Source organism: Gadus morhua, chromosome 2 (assembly GCF_902167405.1).
Source record: "Gadus morhua chromosome 2, gadMor3.0, whole genome shotgun sequence".
NCBI classification, from domain to species: Eukaryota; Metazoa; Chordata; class Actinopteri; order Gadiformes; family Gadidae; genus Gadus; species Gadus morhua.
In genome coordinates, this window is record NC_044049.1 from 8,097,509 (window position 1) to 8,122,866 (window position 25,358).

At 49.3% G+C, this 25,358-nt stretch overlaps 1 protein-coding gene across 1 annotated transcript in view; it reads left to right on the forward strand.

Annotated features, from left to right (window-relative positions):
- col5a3a (collagen, type V, alpha 3a) overlaps positions 1-25,358 on the forward strand; it is a 58,321-nt gene that overhangs the window by 10,564 nt on the left and 22,399 nt on the right. The window contains 32 exon segments of the mRNA XM_030340083.1: positions 761-923; positions 6,057-6,179; positions 9,137-9,625; positions 10,421-10,531; positions 10,830-10,946; positions 11,166-11,219; positions 11,319-11,360; positions 11,528-11,590; positions 13,086-13,160; positions 13,316-13,399; positions 13,767-13,823; positions 14,053-14,106; positions 14,246-14,299; positions 14,492-14,545; positions 15,393-15,446; positions 15,676-15,729; positions 16,276-16,320; positions 17,763-17,816; positions 18,259-18,303; positions 18,815-18,868; positions 19,181-19,225; positions 19,800-19,853; positions 20,753-20,797; positions 21,546-21,599; positions 22,412-22,456; positions 22,710-22,763; positions 23,041-23,148; positions 23,778-23,831; positions 24,251-24,304; positions 24,450-24,494; positions 24,716-24,769; positions 25,293-25,337. Of these exon segments, the coding sequence (XP_030195943.1) occupies positions 761-923; positions 6,057-6,179; positions 9,137-9,625; positions 10,421-10,531; positions 10,830-10,946; positions 11,166-11,219; positions 11,319-11,360; positions 11,528-11,590; positions 13,086-13,160; positions 13,316-13,399; positions 13,767-13,823; positions 14,053-14,106; positions 14,246-14,299; positions 14,492-14,545; positions 15,393-15,446; positions 15,676-15,729; positions 16,276-16,320; positions 17,763-17,816; positions 18,259-18,303; positions 18,815-18,868; positions 19,181-19,225; positions 19,800-19,853; positions 20,753-20,797; positions 21,546-21,599; positions 22,412-22,456; positions 22,710-22,763; positions 23,041-23,148; positions 23,778-23,831; positions 24,251-24,304; positions 24,450-24,494; positions 24,716-24,769; positions 25,293-25,337 (2,503 nt within the window).

A 25,358-nucleotide genomic window follows, 5' to 3' on the forward strand; every position in this document is an offset into this window, starting at 1 on the left:
TTGGCATTGAGGTCCCGACAGGGAAAGGGACGTTAATGTATGCAATAGGTTATCAATACACTTGACTCAATCTTCAGGTGTATTAGCTACTTTATGGAGCTGCAAACTCCATCCATCACAGTTCCCAGGGTCTTTGTCGTTTCCTTATGTTTTGTCATTTTGCTTCACACAATCCCACCCTCTGATTCAAGCAGTTATCGGGCTGCTCATTATTTATATTGAACATTGTAATTATGTCTTCTTGTTGTCTTCTAGCATATTAGCCTCAAAGGTTACTATAGGGCAAGATGAAACCGAGCATGGAAGTAATTCATATACCGAACAGTGGGATTCGGTGTGACGTTTAATTATCCGAACAGTGAAGTCAAATTCCGATATCACGGCAAACATTTTAATCTTTTAATCGTTTAGACGCCGCATTCAAGTAGGGATTTTAAATGTATTTTCTTTATAGGGGGTTCAATTTCTAGTTTCTTTAGCATTGTGTGGGATACAAATATAATGTAAACAAAGAAATCATGTAAAGGCAACAAACTATTTTTCTTATGTTTTTAAAGAGGGGCAGGATTCTCTTGTGGTTAGCCTTTATTAAGCGTTTGACTCCCACTCAAAAAGTTTGGGCTTCAAACCTCAACATCTACTCGTAGCCATCCCCTAGCAAGATGCCCTTATCCGTTCATATATATATATCCCCTTTGTCTTTGTCAAAGCATTGTCTAATCCTTGTAGTGGTTGTGATGGTGTTATTTCTGTGTGTCAGGTGGCACAGGATAGCCTACAGCGTTCAGGGCAAGACCGTGACCCTCTACGTGGACTGTGAGAAGGTGGAGACCCTGGATCTGCTGCGCGGGGACGCCGCCGTCGTCAGCACGGAGGGCGTGACCGTGTTCGGGACACGCCTGATGGACGAGGAGGTGTTTGAGGTGGGAGCGCACCTCGAATGACCACCTTTATGTGGATGGCAGTACAGCTATGGATGGTAGACGTAGGCGACGGGACATGAACTTTAGCATCGTCTTTGGCTGTCCGAGCTGTTGATGTGAAAATGCACTGCTCCCCAACCCTCATTATTTCTATGTAAGCGTTGTTGCCACCACATAGTCACGAACCGTTACCTTTTTTTACCCTAAAACATACACTATTCTGGGCTGTCATATAGTTGCATAGCAACCAGTCCCTGGGTGATGCATAAGGATGCATAATAAAAAGCAACTTGGTGATACCATTAGGAGGTAACGCCAGACACTGACTCATCCATTTGCATCATCCTCTGAAGCAGTCTAATAATTATTGGTTGTGGGAAATGCCAGACTAAATAAAGTAAGACAGACAGACACACACACACACAGACATACACACACAGCCACACACACACATACACACACACGCACATGCAAACGCACTCCACAAGTACACCAAACCCCACACCCAAACAGACACACACCCCACACCCAGCAACGTGGCTTGAAGGCTTTGATGCACTGGTGTTATTTTCCATTCATAAATAAACCGCATTCTCTCTTAAAGTGCTCCATGTCTGCCACACCGACGCAGAGCCGGTTGAGTCAGTGAGGAGTGAGTTGGGCTTAACGTCATGTGTTTGTGTGTGATGTGCTGTGCCTAAGTTGCCCACAGTTTCCCCTGTGGGGCCACCCCTGTTGAGGGTTGACGCAGGTACACCAGGTAAGGGAGGGGCAGGGGGTAGGGGGGGCGGGGGGGGTCAATGAAAGGGCGTGGCGGGAGAGATGGCCTGTCGAGCCATACCCCCACCCTGCTATTAGCTCTCCCCAGTCATTGCTAAAAAGAAAGATAACAGTAACTCCACAAGTCCCTGTTTTTCATTCTACTTCTATCTTCTAATGACTCTGTGCTGAATATATAGTTGGGCCCATTAGCCCACCACAGTGGAGGGACTATGTGCTTGTGTTGAGTTTATATGGCGGGTGATCGTGAGACCTTTGACTCCTCGGTGGTGGAATTCCTGCAGCCGTCCCCTGTGGCAACGCATGTCAGAGGCTCGGTCCTTATTATCTGTAATCGGGGATGGACAGGGTTGCGTGGGGAAATGACCCCACTGCGGTTATACAGTCATTACATTCAGAGTCATTATCTCTGCTGGAATTCCCGCGTGGTATGCAGGTGTGATTGGCTGGTGTTCATATACGGGGAACTATTGGGTTTGAACCGGGGATGTTAGGATTAAACCATGGAAGTGGAAGCCCCCGGTCTTTGAGTCCCTCTGTTTTCGGTTGAGTGACTGTTATTGTCATAAGTTCTCAGTTTGTGTGCTTCCCATGACAAAACGCAATCTCTGTTCCCTTGTCGTTCCATGTGAGACTTGGCTCTAAATCACTCGCCCACAGCCTGGAACAGATCAGCTTACCAGCAGCCCCCCCTCCCCACACACACACACACCCCTCAACTCACTCTCTCACTCTCTCTCTCTCTCTCTCTCTCTCTCTCTCTCTCTCTCTCTCTCTCTCTCTCTCTCTCTCTCTCTCTCTCTCTCTCTCTTCCCCCCCCCCCCCCCCCCCCCCCAACTCATGCCCTTAGGCACAGTGTCTGTACAGAGTAGGATCAAGAGTCTAAAAAAGATGGAGGAAGACAGAGATGTAGGATGGAAGTTGTAGGCTTTCAGAAGAGGCCATCTTCCAGAACACCCTGAGGGGACACAGATAAAAACTTCCGTCCCCACCGACATTAGCATAACACAGCTTCAGCCCTGGAAAAGTACAGACCGCCTTATTAGCAGTCCCTTTTCGGTCTCTCTCTCTCACCCTCTGTCTCTTGTGTGTGTGTTCTCTCTCTCTCTCTTTCTTTCTTTCTTTCTTTCTTTCTTTCTTTCTTTCTTTCTTTCTTTCTTTCTTTTATTTATTTATTTTTATATATATATATATATATATATATATACATATATGTGCGCTCACACACTTCCCTCACTTTCACCCAGGAAGAATCAGATGTCCTTTTCTGCTGACACGGGTGCAGCCACGCCTCCGGGTTTACTCACCTTGTCGATAATTCCTACTTCTATCACCGCGCCGACGTCCGCACCCTCACCCTCCCCTGGCTGCGTTTGCCTGAGTCCTATCATTACCTTAATTGCTTCTCCCGTGCCCCCAAGTCATTCTCTACATCCCACCCCCCCCCCCCCCCCACACAACCTTGTCGCTCTCGCACCGTGACAGGAAGTCCAGTGTTTTCTATTCCCTTATAGTGTAAAGGGAATAGAAACGCTGGATTGCTGTGGTCGGATTGCTGTCAGATTCCTGTCCCCGAGCGGGGACATTTATTTGGGGGGGGCAAGGGTCCGTTGCCCCTGCTACATGCCCATGTTGGGAGTGCTGTTGAAGACTCGTACGCCCTTGTACCGGACAGCCTACAAGACGCCCTCGTACCGAAGAAATCCCCCCCAAAAAGACAGTTTCTCATTCTCCCACAGACTGAAAAAGAAGATGATTACTCCCAGGGATGCGTCATCTAATCTGGCCGTGAATCATCTTGTCTTACCGATCAATTTATTCCATGAGATGCGTCGCCGGGTGTTGGTGCGAGCTGCTGTTTTTTTTCCTATTTTTCTGCTTGTGTGTATATTTATGTAAGGCTTAATCGCCTCTGACCAATGGACGAGCGGTATCAGGGGGCTCAAAACAAGGCAGAGCTCGCCGATTGGTGCGCGCTAAGCTATCGACATATACAGATTCCAGTAGGTCCACAAACACACATTTCTATGCTTCTGTTTGTGTGTCCGTGCGCACGCTTGTGTTTATTGCGAGGCATAGCTTTGTGTGACCCCCCCCCCCCCCCCGGGGTCCGGCGAGTACCAGGGGAGTACCAGCATGCAGTGGGGCGGTTCATGTTCAGGCCTCTTGTTCCCAGGCCCCGGGTTCCCTGGGTCTGGGGGAGGAGAACATGAACGAGGAGGAGGCCGGTGTTCCGGCCCTGTTTCCCCCAGCGTGGGAGCTCGTGGTGGGGGTCTAGGGACGGCACTCGCCCCCTGATGCCTCTATTGCTTCCAGATTTGCCTTCCAAAAACCCAGCGAATCGCTCCGGCGTTCTCCAACACGCTGCATGTATTTTGAGCTGAAGTAAAACATGGAGGTGAATGTCCTCTGTTGGGGTGGCGCTCCCGCTTGGCCGCTCAGTGCCCTGCTCAAGGGCCGCTCCCGCTCACCGACGCTGACGTGCGCTGGTGTAATCCCCGTCAGGGTTGTTTTCGTGACACACTTTTGATCTTTTTCGTTTGTATCAGGGGGTTGAGGTGAAATGCTTACTTTCAGGATTACTGGCAGAGACATGTCGAGGCCCTGACCTGTCGGGAATATTGTACGAGGCGGGCTTAATCCAAGCGGTCAGAGTACAATTCCCACAGAAAAAAGCCACATCATTGCAGAAGGAAGTGAGTCGAGTCGAGGCTTGCTGTGGATGTATCCGCCCTGGTTAATGATTTTGGTTGAGTCGCGGTCAGATGTTTTGAGTTAGCTAACAAGCATCTGTTACACTTCAGGCAAAAACAAAACACCAACTAAGGACCAACCAAGTGCTGTTTTATTGCAGTAAGCCGTCTAGATTCTTAGAAACATCTGCACTCGGCAGTCACCCACTGAGAAGCCAGACTTCTTTGTTATGACTCATGTCCTTTTAGAGGCCCAGCGTTTATTAAATCAGAGGTGAGGAGGGGACTGGAACTCGGTGGTCAAAGCTAGAAGTTGAATGAAGGGACAAACTCACGGTACCTGAACCAGAGACTGTTGTCCCGCCGCTGACTCTTAGATGTGTCTCCGTACATGGATTTTGTGTGTCATAAACGCCCAAGGACCTTCAGTGGTTTCCTGTCCAGTGCCACACACAGGGTTTCCCCTGCTAAAAGCCTTTACCGCTGAAGAATGATGAGTATGCATGGGAAACGGTAACAGTAACATGAGGAGGGCGGCTGGGGTACTAGTGGTTAGGATGTTTGACTTCCAGACAACATGCTCTGGCTTTGATCCTCAATGTCAACAGTCTACTTTTAGGTATCCTTGACTGGGATGATTAATTCCGAAGCTGCTCTTTGAATTCAATGCATCTCAAAGTTTCTTGGGATTAAAATTGTCTACTTATCCTGAGAGCGAGGAGCTATGAATTGTTGAATATACATATAGTTTTTATCATTTGATTTAAAGCGAAGCCGATTGTTCCCTTATTGCGCGCTGTCCTTAAATTAATTTTAATAACCGCATATTAATGGCGGCAGCATGTTTATATACCGCTTAGAAGACTTAATTTGAATTGTATGCAAAGGAGCACTAGCTGGTCACTGAGTGAGTTCATCAGCAGGTCACACGTTGATCTAGTGCGTTGGTCTAGACTCTAGCTTCTAATTCCTCTTTAATGAATAACAATGATAACTGCTTTATCGAGTGTATAATCTCCCTACGAATTGATCACAGCTGCGCAGCTGCCTCTGGATACCGTTGCACTCTCTAATGTGAATGTCGCTTTCTTTCAATTTCCGCCGATTCTTATCCCCTTCCTTTCCAGTCGCAATGCCCCAGGGGACATTTGAATTTAGTTGGCAAGGCATAATGAGCGGACGATGTTCCACACGGCCCCGGACGATGCAGCGTGGGCGTAATAGTGTGGAACGTTCAGGAGGATATTTAGAAATTAGTTAGTTGGGGGGTTAATAGGAATTATGGGGGGGTTGCCGTTCTGTCTGTATTGTGATTTGTACACGGTAGTTATTCAGTCCTTCTGGGCTGCGAGAGGGAAGTGGACGAGGTCATTGAGACGGGGGATGAGAGGGAGAGATTTGACTGTTGCACGTACGCAGACGCCTTGGACGCCTGGCGAAACCATGGGAACGCAGGGAAGGGGACAACAACAGTGTCGCGATCACGAGACGTAGCACGCCGGAAACGTGGGCGATAGTTTTCCACAGCCGCTAGGCACGGCGGAAATGCCGGAAAATGTTGTATTATTATCAAAATGGATAATCAAACTTGATTTTTAAATGTGGATTTTGGTTTGTATCCAAATTAAATGTGTTTTATGTTTCTTATGTTGTGATCCAGGGTGAAATACAGCAGCTGCTCATAGCGGAAGATCCTCTGTTGGCGGAAGACTACTGTCTGAAATACATCCCAGACTGTGACTCCCCCCTGCCCTATAACACCCAGATCATGGACAAGTCTGAGGTTAGTACGCCCCGCACACACTGACTCACATGCACATACACACTGGCAGGCACGCACACACACTGCCAGACACTCATACGCCCACGCACGCACACACACACACACACTGGAAGACACGCACACACACTGCTAGACGCGCAAACACAGCCAGACACGCATACACGCATGCACACACACACACTGGAAGACACACACACACACTGCTAGACACGCACACACATTGGCAGACACACACACACACACACACACACACACACACACACACACACACACACACACACACACACACACACACACACACACACACACACACACACACACACAGCTAGACACGCACACACACTGGAAGGATGTCAGCAATACTCAACAAATACACTGATACCCAGAGGGAGGGTACAGAATGAACACACGGCGATAGACACAGAGTAACACACACGCATACACACAAACAAATTCTTACACACAAAAACACACACTTATTTTCCTACCGTTGACAGACCTAAGTAATCTGAAATAAAAACACAGCAAAGTTGGCCACCGATGACACAACAAAGTAAACCCAGATGAGGTGAACGAGACTCTGAGATCACTATTTAGCAGACCTGATCCATCTTGCTCACTGTCTGGAAGGCTCTAGAGACGCTGAGCCTGTTTCAATCAATATTCATTTTATCTCTTTTCTTCTTTGGGGTTTTAAGTCGAAGTCCGTGTTGAGACATCACCTGATCCAGGTTGTCAGCTAGGACTGCGACGGACCTTTCCAGGCTTGCAGAAGCTCTATGCCCAGAGCCAAAGTCATAACAGGGAGAACCATTAAAGCTGTTTGTCTCAGTGAGGCTCATCACCTGATCACATGATTTACTACTTCCAATATCCTGTGCCAAGAGGAGATCTGAATACAAAGCGTGCAGCCTCTCCGGGAGTATCTGAGGCTTTCGCCGCGTTTCCACTGCAGGGTGCGGTACGGTTCGGTTCGCCTCAGTCCGGTAGGGAGGGGGCGGTATAGCCCAGCTTAGTTCCGAGGTCGCGGTTCCACCGCCGACACTACCCTTCATGGTAGGCCGTATGTCGATCGCCGCGGCAGCTACCTAAACATCGTAAACAACATCTTCCTCCCGAAGAATGCAGAGGAACGCCTCCTCCTCCGTGTTCGCCCGAGCAAGCGTTTTACGCGACATGTTCATTGTAAAGAATAATACCTCGAGGCTACTCTTTGTTTGTTTTTATCCCCACGTCGCCCGGAAGTGACGATTCTGTCGACCAATCAACGGAGGGGGTGTGTAGCTCGAATTTTCCAGGCACCCTTTCATGCGTCCCAGTACCCCAACGGAGGAGTACTGAAGACGAGGGCAAAACGAGTACGGCTCAGTCCGGCTCACGCCCACTTTTGGCGGTGGAAACGCAATCCGTACCGCACCTTTGCGAACCGCACCGCACCGCACCGCACCGCTGCAGTGGAAGCGCGCCATTTGAGAGCGACAGCCAAGAGTCAGACGTTCTCTCAAAGCCCAGTGTTCCTTCACGACTGCACTGTATCGTCTTTTGGTCAGGTGTGACTTTTAGCACCTACACACACGCGCAAACACGCACACACACACACATAGAGAGGTCCTATAAATCGAATAGGATAACACCGCTCTTCGTCTCTTCTGGCTAGCAGGGACCATTCGATCAATCGTGAAGATGAATGATGATATCATATATTTATTTGGCTGTGTGTCACACAAAGAGAATATGTGCAACAAATAAAAGTGTGTTTGTGTGTGTGTGTGTGTGTATGTGTGTGAGAACGTGCGACAGAGACACACGAATATTGATTCCTGGGGCTCTGTACCTGGGCTGCTTCTAGAAAGTAAAGCAGTACAACTCTAATGCATCATCAATGCTGTGCTTTGTGTGTGGCTATGCGCATGTGTGTGTGTGTGTGTGTGTGTGTGTGTGTGTGTGTGTGTGTGTGTGTGTGTGTGTGTGTTGTGTGTGTGTGTGTTTGTGTGTTTGTTTCCTAGATTTCTTTTGTGTTTTATGTTTTTGTATATGTGGGTGTATGTGTGTTGTATTTGTAAACGTGTGTGTGTGTATCTGCATTTTATGACCGTGCATCTGTGTGTGTTTGGGTGTCTCCGTGAGAAACTCCATTCTCCCACGGGGCTCCAGGAATGCTCCATCCCTGCTCACGCCGGGCCGTAAGAGACCCTCCCGCCAAACAGTTGGCCATCATCAGGACTACAGCTGAGCCATGAGCTCCATGTCCAACGAACCCTCGGCCCAACCGGCCCACCACTCACCCACTACCCCATCCCTTCTCTCTCTCCCCCAGACCGCCACACACACACACACACACACACACAAACACACACACACACACACACACACACACACACACACACACACACACACACACACACACACACACACACACACACACACACACACACACACACACACACACACACACTGTCACTAACACTAACACTCACTGAACCAATTTTGCAAGTGGGAACCTAAATCTCATCTTCAATGCCGCCGCACAGTCCGGGCTTTCTAAAGCAGGAATTTCAGACGGATAACCCATCAGCCCACCAGCCCACAACACACAGGCCATATTTGCTCACTTGGCTGGGCGCACTAAGAATTAGCACTTGCGGAGAATAAGCAAAGTGCCCTCTGACCCCCCGAACAAATAGGTCTTCCTCTTTGAGCGAGAAAGAGTACACGCTGATTGCCCCGGGGCTGTTTACTCATTGCTATTTATTGTTTGGCTCTAACTGAGCTGGAGGCGCACTATGTCTGACCCGAGACGCTAGGCCGTCCAAGAAACCAACCGTCTCCCTGTCCCTTGTTATTGCCTCCACTGTCTCTGTACTCACAAACAATTATGTTTTTTTTTCCTCCACCCCCCAACCCAACCCCATCCCTGTTCCTTCACCCTTCATTGTGATTTTTCTTTGCCACACAAGATTTCCCAACCTCGGGAACCGCTGCCGACAAGCGACAAGGAAACGGAGGAGGAAGTCTCAAAAAAGGGCAGGAAGGGCAAGAAGGACAGGAAGAACAAGAACAAGAAGAAGCGGGACAAGGGCTCCAAGGGCAAAGGCAAAGGCAAAGGCAAAGGCAAAGGCAAGGGGAAGAGGAAGGGGAAGAGGAGGCAGAAAGACGAGGAGCAAGCCCTCGAGGACGGCTTCCTCAGCGTCTCCCCGGCGACGCTGGCCCAGTATCTGACCAAGGAGCCCCCCCTCCCACCCACCCGGCCCCCGAGGGCCCCAGAGGCCACCGAAGAACTCGTGCCCTCCGCAGGCTACGCCGAAAGCCTCGAGCAGACCTTCCCCTCGGAGATGCCCCAAACAAGCGAGCCAGAGACCGCCGCCGCCGCCACCGCTACAGCCACCGAGGATCCACGACCTTCTCCGGTTTCTGCCGCACTGCCTGAATCCAAGGTCGAAGCGGAGGTAGAAGTCAAGTGAACCCCCCCCCCCCCCCCCCCCCCCCCCTCCCCCCTCCCCCCTTCACTACTACCACCACCACCACTGCCTCCTCTACCCCTTCCCCTCACTCCCCTAACAGAGCACCGCCCTACTGCCTGCTAACTGTAGAGAGCACGACTTCACCTCGACCACCACCATCACTAACCACCGACGCCTTAATCACCCCGTCCGCGCTGATCCTCGTTTGGGGGAAATTCCCCATCTGGAAGATGCAGCCCAACCGACCCTAACTAGTCGTTTTCTAGACGTAGATATTTGCCGTCACGGCTGGACAGAATCATATTCTGACCCTAGTCGTGTGTGTGTCTGTGTGTTTGTTTGTTTCACGTTCTGTCATTTTGTTCCGATTTTGCTTTTCGCAGGAACCCCGCCGCCCTCATTATATTGCCTTTAACGCTGAACAAGTGGCACATATGTTGCTTCATCCCTCAACTAATTTCACCGCAATGTCATAACATGTTCCCGTCGGCTTCTGGTGTGTGGAACTAATTCTCTCCTGTCACAGAGCCCTGACATGCAGCCACACGGTGACGATGCTCCGCCTAAACTAATCACACCGCATCAATGTCATAAACTGATCATCTGCAGCCTCACCGCAACCAACAGCACCCACATCCATGCAGTCATTTTTAATGAAACTGGGCGAGTGCCGTGCCCACGGAAAGTGTGTCCTCAGTTCAGTGTAGTGTGACTCGACCTGACTTGTGTGTGTGTGCGTGTGTGTGTGTGTGTGTGCATGTTCTTTCTGCCGCTGTGCAGGAGGACAGACCACTCAAAAGGCCGGTGGTGGAGGAGTACAGCGATAGTGACCTGTATGACGATCTCTCAGTTTCCACGGTAACCGTGGGTCCCAATGTTACCGACTATGAGGTGGGTCTGTGTGCCCTTCCACTGTTAAACTGAAAAGTTGTTTTTATAAGTGGGATCTATGCATTATTTTACTAAAATATCTAATATTTATGTTGTCCTTGAATATCATATCGAGTTTGCTGTATGATGCTTGCTCTCATGCAGCTTTTTCCTACAACATTTCTTCCATATCTTTTGGAGATCATCACATGAAACATTATTTCCCAGAGGTGGCATCAGTGCCTCTGTCGACTCCCTTCAGATGTCACGCTTCCATTTTGTAACATCCTCCGCCACCACATCTCACCTCTCTCCCTAGATGCTGGAATACGAGGACTTGAAGAACGCCACATCCTCCGAGTACGAAGAGTACGAGATCTACGAGGACGCCTACAGCTTCGCAGAGCGAGACCTGGCCCAGACGTGGGACGGAGAGGTGAACGGCTTCTACACTTTCTGTGGGGGGGGGGGGGGGGGGGGGGGGTTGATCTCCTTGTAGCACACTTAACCCACGAGCTGGTACTGTGTCCGTGGGCGTTAGCCGGCTGACACACAGTGATGTGAACTCTGTCTCCGTCTGTTGCTCCGTCTGTTGCTCTGTCTGTCTGACGGCTGTCTGTCTGTCTGTCTTTCTGTCTGTCTGTCTATCGCTCAGGCATCCCTGCGAGCAGAGAAGGGCCAGAAGGGAGAGCGGGCGGTGGCTGAACCGGTGATCCATTAGTGACTGATTCCCTGGGTCTGAACTATGTCCTGTGTTTGTGATGCGTATTGCGTGACTCACTGTTTATGTGTGTGTGTTTATCACCAGGGGACATTAATAGAAGGACCACCGGGCCCTCCCGGGATAGAGGTCAGCATTCCAGTGGTCACGTGGTGTCATTCAACTTTTGATATTGAAAATTGAAAGGAATGGATAGGAGTCCTTTTTAACTCTTCGTCTGTGTGTGCCTGTCCATTTGTGTGTGTGTGTGTGTGTGTTTGTGCATGGGTGTGTCTGTTTGTTTTTCTTGTCAACAGGGTCTCTCCGGTATGCCAGGACCCACCGGTCCCCCGGGACCCATGGGAGACCCCGGTGAACTGGTGAGTGTCTCTGCAGTCCTCCCTGGGCCTCTCAGCGCTACATTCAGTGGCTGGCCTGACTCCTGGGAACATGTCAGCTTGACCTCAGTTTGACCAATCATCACATCCCTTGGGCAGGCATGTGGGCTTGGCTATGACCTCAGATTATTAGGATGTATCCATGGAAACGTAATGACCCGGTTGACTGTGTGCTAGACATGCTGTGCTTTCGGCGATGGCACATGGACATGGCTGATTATAATAATTTCTCTTGAGGACATTATTATAGACCATTGTGTGTGTGTGTGTGTGTGTGTGTGTGTGTGTGTGTGTGTGTGTGTGTGTGTGTGTGTGTGTGTGTGTGTGTGTGTGTGTGTGTGTGTGTGTGTGTGTGTGTGCGTGCGTGCGTGCGTGCGTGCGTGCGTGCGTGCGTGCGTGCGTGCGTGCGTGCGTGCGTGCGTGCGTGCGTGCGTGCGTGCGTGCGTGCGTGCGTGCGTGCGTGCGTGCGTGCGTGCGTGCGTGCGTGCGTGCGTGCGTGCGTGCGTGCGTGCGTGCGTGCGTGCGTGCGTGCGTGCGTGCGTGCGTGCGTGCGTGCGTGCGTGCGTGCGTGCGTGCGTGCGTGTGTGCATTTGAGTGTTCTTGGGCTTCTCATATTTTTCTTTCGAAGCAATTTCAGAAACTTTCCAAAGGCATCACTTTAATAGAAATACAAGTGTTCTTGGTTGAGCATTTATAGAAAGCAAGACAAACAAAGGTTGTCTTGTCTACCTCTGGCTTCACAATATGCACTAAACTGGAACGAATGAACGTTTCTGTCAATAACAAAAGAAAGCATTATGTATAATTATAGACCCAGGGTTTTGTGCACACTTTACTCCTGAAGTATATAACTGAATATATTCTGTATAAAGCATGCATCGCCTGTATGCATGAGCTTCCGTTTGTGAAGTGGGACTGCAGCTGAGTAGGGGAGTTCACCTTCCTTCAAGCACCAGTAGACTAATGTTTGCATAGCAACTAAGTGACGTATGAATGTTTGAATTGAATCATGTCTTTAATGTTTTTATGAATTGTGCCCTGCTTTATTATGGTATTAATAAAGACTTCAGGCAAAATGTGTTGGCAGGGAAGGAAGTTAGACGTAGATTCTGAGTAGCAGGCACAATGGAAACAGCGCAAAATGTTTTCATAGGGAAGCCTTTTTTTTTTTTACCGTTTAGATATCAGTCACTCCCTCCCACACACCCACACACTCACACACACCTACCCCCACTGATCCACACACACACCTACAAACACACACTGACACACACACCTACAGACACACACAGACCCACTCACACACACACACACACGCACTACACACACTACACACGTACACAAACATACACACACACACACACACACACACACACTACACACACTACACATGCACACACACACTACACACACGCACACACACACACACTACACACAATCTCACATTGCCAATATAACATGGATCTTATTTCTCTAGGGCCCCCCTGGACGCCCAGGTCTTTCCGGGGCTGATGGGATACCAGGTCCTCCAGGCACTCTGCTGATGTTACCAGTAAGAAAATCGAGCTTGACTCTCTTCAACCCAGCCACACGCTACCAAGCCCAGTACTGAGGATCCCCACAAGGGGGAGCTGTGTGATTGAACTTCATTTGCATTTTCCAAGCCGGGGGAGAGTGACTCTATACTGTGTTCTCTGTGCCGTTCAGTTCCAGTTCGGTGGGGATTCTCAGAAGGGCCCTGTCGTCTCTGCCCAGGAAGCCCAAGCGCATGCCATCATTCAGCAAGCCAAGGTAGGGAACTCTCACTTGTGTGTCACAGAAACGCTGACACAGCAACGAACGCAGCTGTCAAGAGGTTAACCGTTCTAGCAAGAAATGGAGCATAGAGTACTTGAGCATATGAAGTTATAAATGGGCGCAACAAAATGTAGCATGAATGGATGGATCCAATCAATAACACACACAATGGTTCGAATGTGCTTGGTAATTAATAAATGGGAAATAAGTACACGTTGTAAATTGTCGGTCATTATTAATTCAAATCGTTGGTTGAATAGGTTATTGATATGTCGTTTGTTACGATTTCCAATCGATGAGAGTCGACAGTGATTTTAAAGTGGCTTCCGCTTATCATCTATTTCTTTCTAATTTTCTCCAGATTTCGCAGAAGGGACCTCCGGGTTCGATGGGTCTCGGGGGTCGACCAGGACCTGAGGTAAGAGACCCTTAACAGCACTGGATCACACTTCATCACACTAAAGAACCCACATCAACCCCTGTACATTCTCTCCACCACTGTTGTGTATAGATATCCTCTTCCATTCTGTATGGTAAAATTCGATGTTCGAGAAAAACAAAATCTAGTGTGTGACTGCACTGCTCCGTCATATTCTAAAAGTACAGTAGCTTGCTCTGCGTTGATCGGGATGTGTCCTGTGTTGCAGGGTCTTCCAGGTGCTTCCGGCCTGAAGGGAAATGCTGGAGACGATGGCCACTCTGTAAGACCCCCCGCCACCCCCACCCCCAAAAACTATGTTTTATTTTTTTATCCCTGCTGTATCCCACGGGCTCTCCGTTAAGATCTCTATCACCTCCTCTTCCTCTCTAACTGTGCTCCCCCGCTGACCTCCTACACAGGGCCCCCGTGGATTACATGGCCCTGCAGGGCTGAACGGCCGGGCGGGGAAACGGGTGAGATTTATCGTTCACAGACTCCAATCCATAGTTGTCGTTCTTCTTTTTCGGATTTTGAATCGTGAGGCATCATCTGCTCGCTGTTTTTCTCTTTCAGACTTGTGTCTTGATTGTCTCTGGGTTCGTGTCAGTGTGTGTATTGTGTTACTGTGTGTGTTGACTTGTGGATGTGTGTTTTCTCTTTCCCAGGGGCGGTCAGGAGCAGATGGGGCTCGCGGAGCGCCGGGAGAAACAGGCACTAAGGTTGGTTTTTATTTTTTTATGGGAAAAGGAAATTACCACGGGCGCCGCATTGCAGCAGAAGGGAATCAAACATCTCTTCCTCGGACCTCACCGGAAGAAGAAGAAGTAGAAGAGGTTGAAGTATTAGAGAATGAAGATGGGGATGAAGCCGTGCAATTGATTGGTGTGCTTTGCTCGCTCGCTCGCTCGCTTGCTGAAAAAGAAAGTGTCAATACATATCTGCAAGGTAAAGCCTTTGCCCGTACACTTGCTGTAAACGCTGAGTTGCAAGACGGCTAATTGCGGGACTTGCGTTGCGTTGCATTCTGCCATTTTGTCGGAGAAGAGGGAGAGGTGCTGAATTACCACACCAACTGCCCACAGCCCTCGGTGTGCCAGGAAGAATCCACCTAGCGCCCCAAACGTCATTGCGTCCGTTTGACAAGCGAATCGGCTCCGTACCTAGCAGCTGCATGGGCGCTTTTGCTAAATACATCAGCCTCCCCTGATAATAGGCTCAGCTGAACAGCGGGTCTTTATCAGTCAAAGCAACGCTCAAGCAGACCCCGAGCTATCTGAAAGCTCCCACACCATGAGAACGGCGTGCACGCAGCAGATGGAAGCCTTCGTCACAGGATGTATCCAAATGCCTGTGCGCGTGTGTGTGTGTATATGTATTCTAAATGGTGTGTTTTTTTCGTGTGTGTGTGTTAATGTGAATCTGTATTCTTTGTGCACAGATGCAATCATGGGTGCCGTTTACATCATTTCCATTCTGCAAGTTGTTAGAATTTTTGTTACGTGCAAGCACATGTTTTCATCATCGCAGAGGGTGTAAACGCAACGCTGGCCTTTATCTCCTTCCCAGGGTGACAGAGGCTTTGACGGGTTGCCAGGACTCCCGGGAGACAAGGGACACAGAGTGAGTGAGCATGTGGGAACACAACACCCCAAAAGAAGAAAAAAAAAAAGCTTCTTGGTCTTTCCATCTATTTCTCCATCACTCAGCGTTGGCCTCAGATTAATGCGTTGTGTGGCCGTGAGAAGCCTTTGTGCCTTAAACAACACAGACTCCCCAGGAGGATGAATTGTGCAAACGTGTCCGTTTCGCCACCCACATGTTATGAATGCATATGTTTCTTCCCACTAAGGGGGACAGGGGCAAACCAGGTCCTCACGGGCCCTTTGGAGATCCGGGAGAGAAGGTGAGCATGCCCAAGTCAATGTCACCCCAGTTATTAGACCATATAGCATTAGCCACTTAGCTACGGTAAAGCTAACAAAAGGAAAATAGAGAAATGGTGTTGACATTAGTCCCACAGTGCCCTGAATGCCATGGATCTCTCCATCGGAAGTGTAGACGATTGTTATCCGATTATTTGAGTGCTTTACAGTACAACTGATGCCACAGGTCAAGCCCACGGCGGTACTGAAAGGAAGTAGAATAGGCCTTATATTCAGTTGGAGGTGCTTTCATGATCCTTCTCCTCTCTATGCTGTCCTCAGATCAGTCATTTTCAAGCTATTTGAAATAGATGACAGCTATCGCCCACTTTGCATGTAAATCACATGTGTGGAATACTAAAACGTGCCCCATTCTGTTGGCGGAAGGCTTTGATCCAGCTTGACGAGTGTGAGGTTGTGATGGTTCCCCTCTATGTATTTGTGCCGGCAGTGTGTGTAAGACTCCGTGTATGAAGCTGTTTATCTCAAGGTTGAATGCTGACAATGTTTTCCGTCGTTTGTTTCAGGGTTCTACTGGGCCGTTCGGACCTAGGGGGCAGCCAGGCGAACCTGTTAGTAACAACGACACACGCACACACACGCACACACACACATAAAGACACGCATGCAGACGAGCGCACATAACAACACAAAACTACCCCTTCCACCTCAAGGTTGCACATCTTTGGAGAGCACCAATTACTGCTTAGATTTGCGGTCTTTGAATAAAAAAACGTCTAAACGCTAGCTTAAACTTAACCCACACGTACAATACATTCAATTCCGTGGTTCTATTTGTTGCCTGGCACATACAAAAGAATTATACAATCTTTCATTGTATTCATTTCTGGCTAACTGTGTCCGGTCCATCTGGAGACGCCTTGAGAAAACCTCAGCAGGTTCACCGGAAGCTTCCAGAGTGCATCCCAGAGTGATGCTACCGCAGGCACAGTAGTCAGGCGGGCTGATTAGCCCTGATTCACATTCTATCTCCTCGCCCGCCAGGAGGGGGGGGGGGGGGATCAGACTCAGCAGGGGGTCCGTCCATCTTAATGGATCACCTGGATGGAGGGAGAGGGAACCACAGAGAGACGCAGACGGAGAGGGAGGGAGGGAGAGCGAGTGAGGTGTGGGGGGGGGAAGAGAGTGGTGAGAGAAAGGGTTAGATGAGACGTCGTGTTGCAGCTGTGATGGAGGGAAAAAACCTAAACTGTTAAAGACGGATGGGGATGGGAAGGAGGGGGACGGTAGAGGGGAGTGGAGAACCGTTGGAATACAGAGGAGCCCAGCTGAAGATACATTTAGGACATTTGATGATTAGGTGTCGGGGCAAATGAGAGAGAAGGGATGTAGACGGACGACAGGAAGAAGAAGGAGAAGAAGGTGCAGATACAAATCAGGGGCCCTGAATGATTTTATTTCCATATCAATCGTGTCCCCGGAGATCACAGATGTGGCTCTGGAACAGGTGGCTTGGCCAAGCTACAAAGAGAAACGGTGCAAGGGAAAAAAAAATCTATCAAGTAGATACATGCATGCATGCATGCACACACACACGCGCGCGCGCGCGGCCACACACACGTACGCGCACACATTGAAATGCACGCAGGTGCACACAAACAGATAGATGCATGCACACACAGGTACATGATCGGCAAACACACTCACACCTATTTGGTCCACACACAAACACACACACCTGCACGCGAACACACACACACACACACACACACACACACACACACACACACACACACACACACACACACACACACACACACACACAAATTTCAATCGACAAACACGTACAAAATGTTGAAGTATTTCTCTACCTCTCTCGCTCCCCTGTCTTCCTCTTCCTCTTCCCTGCCCATCTCCCTGTTTATCTCCCCGTCCCTCTCCATCAGCGAGCCACAGCTCTGATTGGCCTGTTAGTATTCCGCCCTCGCACCCGGCTCATCTGTAGTCCGGATAAGTGTGCGTTGTTGACTGTTTGCTGTGTTTTCATCTCCAGGGCGCGAGGGGTCTCAACGGACCGAGGGGCTCAGCGGGACCCCCCGGCCAACCTGTAAGTCAACGCTACATTATCACCGATGGACTCCGGCCACACGCCGTATCATCCAGCTCTCCATCAAAGCGGAACAATGTCACCTAGGCACCACACATTGAGAGAGCTGACGCCAACCTATTAGTATTTCGGGGAGGCTTTTCGTCCAGCGTGCGACTGGTGCATTCGGACACATCATTGCATCAGGGTTCTCGCGGAAGGATGCCTACAGCTATGCTGCAGACACGGGATCGAAACCCAGTGTCTTTCAGCACACATACCGCCCACCCATGTTAAGAACTAACTGTGAATGACATGTTTTAAAACTTACCTTGGAAATCCCAAGGACACCATGTCCATTGTCACATGAATGTAAGGACCTTTTATAAGGACACGTGCGTCCTGGTAAAAAAAAACCGCTGATGTGATTTATCGTCCTTTCCACTCCTTTCTGTCCCATTAGGGTATCCATGGCATTGATGGAGTTCAGGGGTCGAAGGGCAACATGGTCAGTACCTCCGTCGTTAAGCCCCGCACCAAACCTCATTAGGCATAAATTACCATATTGTGATCGAAGAGACGGCCCACCTGCGGGAAATGTGTGGTTAATGCAGGAGCCGGTGAGCACCGGTTGGTTATGCTAAAGCCGGTAACCCGTTTCAGTCTTAACCGGTCTGTTCACAATCTGTAGCCACGTTCAAAAGTAACCTTAAGGCGTACCTATTTCACTCAGCTTTCTCTTGAATCCATTTCTCTTAAGTTTTTATTTATTTATTTCTATTTTGAATATTTACTATTGTTTTACTCATGACATCACATTTATCATTGATTTTCACTGTACTGTTGCATTCAAATTGTACTGCTGTATTTTTACTGTTCTGTTAAGCACCTTGCATTGCAACTTTGCACAAAAGGCGCTATATAAATAAAGTTTGGATGGTTTTTGTTTACCAGTCAGCGTACAAAGGTGTGTTTTTGATTGGCTGATATGTGAGACTAATGGGTGTCGGTCTCCTCAGGGGCCGTCTGGAGAGATCGGGGCCCCAGGTCAACAAGGAAACCCAGGGACACAGGTGTGTGCATGCGGACGCTCAGACATGCTCAAACGGACGGACACACACACACGCATGCACACACACACACACACACACACACACACACACACACACACACACACACACACACACACACACACACACACACACACACACACACAAACATTCCTCTATTCATTACATACATACATACATACATACAGTCCCATGTACGTGCAGCACCTTTCACCATTTATTCAACTTTACAATAGACCTCCAGACTGTTGGCTGCTGGCTGTCCTCTGCTGTTTTTCTAAACCTCTACGTGATGGATGCTTTGTTCCGGTCTAGGGCCTGCCTGGTCCTCAGGGTCCCATCGGCATGCCGGGAGAGAAGGTAAGCCAGTGCCTTGTCTCGCTCTCCCACTCTCTCTCCCTCCCTCCCCCTCGCTCTCCCTCTCCCTCGCCCCCTCGCTCTCCTCTACTCTACTCTCGCCAAAATGAAATCCGCGACCTTGTGACATCTGTCATGGCGCGGCCAGGTTAGGTGGCGGAGTGGAGCTCCCAACACCTCGCGCTCCCAATCAGAACACAGGGAGTGGGATGGTGGGGGGGGGACAGGAAATCAATGTGCAGGAAAAATGCACCCCACCAAGCATCCAGGCCTCCCCGGTCAACCCGTGCTGCGGGGTGACCACATTGATCAAGGAAATAGAAAACTAGAGCGAGGAGGAGAGATGAAAAGAAGTGTGAGATCCAGAACAAACTCATGAATGTATTCAGTGTAGTGCACAGCCAAAGTGGAGGAGGATGTGTCGCGGGTTAAGTCTTGGGGTGGTTGTGCTGGTGGTGTTGGTGGGGGGCGGGGGGCGGGGGCGGCGGGGGGGCACTAGTGGGTCTGTCTGGGAACTGAGCGGTGAAATCCTCATGTGACGTTACAGTGGATTATGTCTCTGTCTGTTCCTACACAGGGGCCTCAAGGGAAGACAGGCCTGCTGGGACTACCTGGCATTGACGGACCACCTGTAAGTGCCCACGCACACGCATGTAGTGGCGCACGCACGCACGCACACACACACACACACACACACACACACACACACACACACACACACACACACACACACACACACACACACACACACTCACACAAATACACTGGCAAGCATACACACATATGCACGCACACACGGATACACACACACACACACAAAGGCATGCACACCCATACACCGGCACTTGTATACACACAAAACACACACACGCCCACCGCAAATGCACACACGCACAAATACATATGGACACATCCATCATCATTAATCATAGATATCAATGTGCAGTTGGGCCAACAGATTTGCATATACATGCTCATCTGTCCCGTCTACGCTTGCCATAAATACAACAACACACACCCAAGCGCACACACACACACACACACAAAAGCGATTGCAAACAACAGTCCACAGAATTGACATGCGCAGCCTGCTCTCTTCGTCTCGTCAACCAATAGGTTGGGGGAGGGAGGGGGGGGGGGGAGGAGGAGCTGTTTCTGGACGTGATCCACTGCAGCATTTGTATTTACAAAAAGGAATAGAAGATTTCCCCCTCAGTGACACTTGACTCGTAGCCAGAGGCTCAAGCTCAGATTTCAGTCATACACGTTTGAATTAATTCATCATGACAACGCTGCTACGGGCCTGCAAGGCTTCATGATAAGACACCAGCCTTAATACACATATGACGGAGACAACAGGCATGACCACAAACAAGCCGCACGCACACCTCGGAGGAGGTTGTTGTGGGGGCCTTCAACTTAAGCGCCGTTGTGTTCTCATCTATGTTCTCGCATCTAAATAGTGTATGTGTTGTTTTTTTTTGTCTGTTCATTTATTCATTCATGTGTTTTGCTTTTGAACGTGTGTAGGGTCACCCAGGGCGAGAGGGGCCCGCCGGAGAGAAGGGTCTGCTGGTACGTACCTCCGTACATCCTCTGTTAACGGAGCGCGCCATCTGTCTCGCCGCAATCTCGTATTCAATTATCACGAGGCACAACTCTCCTCCGAGCTGCCGTTCAGGGAAGACTAGTTGTTGTTGCTGTTGATGTTGTTGCCGTCGCTGTTGTCGCCTCGGCGTACTCGCGGGTTTTACGTTCAGTCACAATCCGGCGTTCCGACGCTATCATCCACGTCGTTGTTTCTCCTACAATGTCACTCGTAGGATATCAGCGTTGTTGTTTGGTAAGCGCTTTAGCTCACTGCAATCAGCAATACCCCGCTCTCTTCCCCGTGTAGACGTTGGAGGATTAGGAGTCTGGAGCGCCAAGTGAAAAGGGAATCTTAGAGACAGTTGGTTTAACAAAATGGCTGTATGCTCAAGCGGGCGGCACACTTCTTGTGATTGCCGAGCAAACAAGCATAGGCACACCTCACTGAACTAATATTTCGACACTTATTGCACCTCACAGATTTTGTAACTTTCTCGTAAATCTCTGTAGAGGCGATGCGAACACCGTCTCTGATTGGCCAGAAAAAACTCTTCTCCAGGGAGAGCCTGCTGATCTTAGCTAGTAGCACGTCCGTTGACCAAACTGAAGTTCTTCGGGAAATAACGTATTCATTCTCGGGCCAGAGGGGGGAGAGGCTACTGAACTATGCTGTCCTTTTTAGACAGTTGAAAATGTTCTGATTAAAAAACGATTACTTGTGTGTTTGCAACAGGGCTCAGCAGGAGTCCAGGGGCCCGTCGGATATCCGGGGACACGCGGAGTCAAGGTGAGACACAAAGAAGCATATAAACGCACCGATGTCTGTCAGGCCCGTCTCCTAGTGACGAACGAGTGGCGTGATACTTTTGATTGACAGCTGGTGGGCGGTGGGGGAACACCTGGGTTGTCGGGGGGAAACGCTTACGGCAGAGTGTGGAACATTTGATGGACAGAATGAAAATGATGGTGTCTATCGAGAGATGAGATGCTTGCTATTGTGTGTGTGTGTGTGTGTGTGTGTGTGCGTGTGTGTGTGTGCATGCGTGCTCGTGTGTGTATGCATCCATGCATGCACGCCCACATACTTGCAGGCCTGTGTGTGTGCGCGTGTGTGTGCGTATGCGTGCTTGTGTGTGCTTGTGCGTGCGTGTGTTTATATGTAGGTCGAAACTCCATTGCGTCAGTTGTTTATGTCCCCAGGGTGGCTTTGTTGAGTGTTGTGTCATGGTACAGCAGTCAGCGGGCTGTTTGTAGATGACAAGTTCACACAGCTGGTTCCACTAGCTGGTTCCCATGAGCTCAGCGTTCAAACCCATCCAAAAGAACCCTGACCTTGATGGGAATCATTAGAACGACACGAGTGCACGGTCAATAGCCAATCAATGCAGAGCGCAATATCCCATCAGGACTCAATCGAAACACATTTATTAATCATTCCCCACCTTTTTCAGTTGAAGAATTACGTAGCCATGTCACTCCTTCATGCGTGTGTGCGTGTGTGCGTGTGTGTGTGTGTTTAAATAAATCGAGTGATAGATGATGGTGGTACTGAAACCGAATGAGTTATAACTGGTTCGACCCTTCTCCTCTTTCAAACAGGGAGCTGAGGGAGTGAGGGGTCTTAAGGGAGGCAAAGGGGAGAAGGTGAGAGACTTTGATTCAATATTGAGATTTTCTCAAAAGCATGCCGTTATCACATTTTTGAAAATGATAAAGAAATGATTGCAATCCATTGTGTAAAGTTACTGTTCGTAAGCCAAGGGATGCGTTCGCTTACATCATGCGGTGACCTGACCTGTGTGGACACGTTCGGTCAGTGGCGCGTTGCACAGCGATTAATGGGTTTCCGAAAGCGTTGTCATCCCTCATCGATATCTCCTCTCCTGTCCACCTGCAGGGCGAGGACGGCTTCCCCGGGTCCAAAGGTGACATGGGCCTCAAGGGGGACAGGGTGAGAGCACGGACGTCACACACACACACACACACACACACACACACACACACACACACACACACACACACACACACACACACACACACACACACACACACACACACACACACACACACACACACACACACACACACACACCTTGGGAGCTGCCCAATTATCCACTAAGCCCCCCATAACTGCATTCATCAGACGCCATCTTAGGTCATTATCTCTGTCTCTCTCTGTCTCCCTTGTTGTTTGTTTGTGTATCCCCCCCCCCCCCCCTCTCCCCCAGGGTGATAATGGAGTGCCAGGAATCCGTGGAGAAGATGGAACGGAGGGCCTGAAGGGTCAATCGGGACTCCTGGGAGATTCTGGGTCATCGGGGATCGCTGGCGAAAAGGTCCACTTAGAGTCGTGGCAGACTCCATTCAGTGCATGGCTACAGAGTCCCAGTATATATTAACCAGATATTATTAATACTTCAGAGAGAAGATGTTTTTTCGTTTAAAAAAGTCCAAAAAATGAAAACCAAGAAACACTTTCCTGTTTTGAAAATGGCTGCTTCGCGAAAGCTAAACAATTTTAAAAAAAATGTTTCTTCATCACTTTTTCCTCTCGACCGCGTTTACCTGGAAATGATTTATTTTGAAATAAACAAAGATATATTGTTGTTTCTCCTGGATTAGACTGTACACTCGAGCAGAGAAATGGTATATGGACCTAGCAGGGACTGTTGAAATATGGGTCTTATGAAAACCCAGGGAGCACACACTGCATCACTTGATAGATATGTTAAAGTTCATATTTATGCATAAAATATTTATACTGTTTACTCTCTATACATCTCGCGCCCATTGTGTATGTATTAAGCGTTCCATGCATCATGTACTTTTGATTCCGCTTCACAAAGAATAAATAAATCCTTAGAACACAGATTTGGTTTTTGCTTTCCTCATGTTTTTGTTAGATGCTCATTTTGTCTTCCATGTATCTAATTTCCCCTTCCACTCTTGTTCTTCCATTCTGCAGGGTAAACTTGGTGTACCAGGCCTGCCGGGTTACCCAGGAAGACAGGGTCCCAAGGTGATAAACAAGGCCCCCCACCACCCCACACCCTATTGCCAGTTTCCGATAGGAAAATACTCTAATAATCTTTCACCACCGCTTCCTGTCTGATTAACCCAAATAAAGCATGATGAATGACAGATTACAAAAAAAGGAGTGTTTTATTAATAGTTCATTAGTGACACCAATTCATTAGCGGGGTTGATAAATGGCGTGTAAAAAGCCGGTCGTTTTTTTTTTTGGCTCGTGGATTTAGATTGGCCTTAATCCCATACAGTTGACAATTATGATGCTAATGAAACAGTGGGGCGGAGCAGTGTGATGAATGTGGGGGGGGGGGTTGCGTGAGCGAGGGCGCGCGCGGGGGGTGGGGTGGATGGGGGGGGGGGGGGGGCTGAGACCGGTCGCTGATGAAGCTTCTGTGTCTGGGTCCGCAGGGATCTCTCGGATTCCCGGGCGCTGCCGGGGTCTTCGGGGAGAAAGGACGAAGGGTAAGACGCCGGTGTTATTGAGCCGTCTAATGCTTATGCCCTCTCTCAACTCGTTTGGTTACTGACAAGCGGTGAGTTGATGGTGAAGTGTGGACCGGGCATATGGAATACATGTATGTGTATGATCTGATCTTCCCCATTGCAGGGTCCAGCTGGTCAGGCGGGCACCGGAGGCCAGAGAGGGCCTAATGTGAGTATTAGCGATGGTGACAGGCGTGATGTATGCACACCGATGTTGTAACAGAGAGAGTTGTATATATTTACATATAAACTGATTGTTAATTGAACCCCTCCCCTTGACCTACAAACTTAATGAAGCGTTTATGTTAATGGTTGTCATTCATCTTTTTTGCGGCACCGGAGGGATTAGTGTTGATATTTATGTTTTTTTGTGGGGGTTTTTTCGGCTAGGGGGTGAGAGGGGGGAGAGGAGCAGAGGGTCCCACTGGAAAGCCTGGAGAAAAGGTGAGGCACACACACACACACACACAATCACACTGACACACTGACACTCGCACACACTCACACACACGCACACACACACACACACACACACTCACACACACACGCACACACACTGACACATGCTCACCTACACACATTGAAATTCTGTCACACGCACACACACACACACACACACACACACACACACACACACACACACACACACACACACACACACCTGACTGCACATGGAATATGGATGTACATGGCGAACAAGATGGCAGTGGTTACTGGCTCTCTCTAGATGACAGGCCAACTGTATCGGGGGCACATTTCTGTCTGGCAGCATGGACCTATATGACACTCTCCCACTATCTACATCAACAGCCCGCTTGGGAAATATAAGAGTTGTTGGAGCGGAATAAAATATACAGTTGTGGTTCTGAAAATGTTTTTATGCAGCATATGTTTGTGGGTGAGTGTGTGTGTGAGTGTGTGTGTGTGTATCCCCCCGATAACTTTTCTCGTTTGGTCCACCTATCAGGGCTCTGCCGGACAAGACGGCCCCTCGGGAGGACCGGGGGAACAGGTGATTATCTCTCCACAGGAG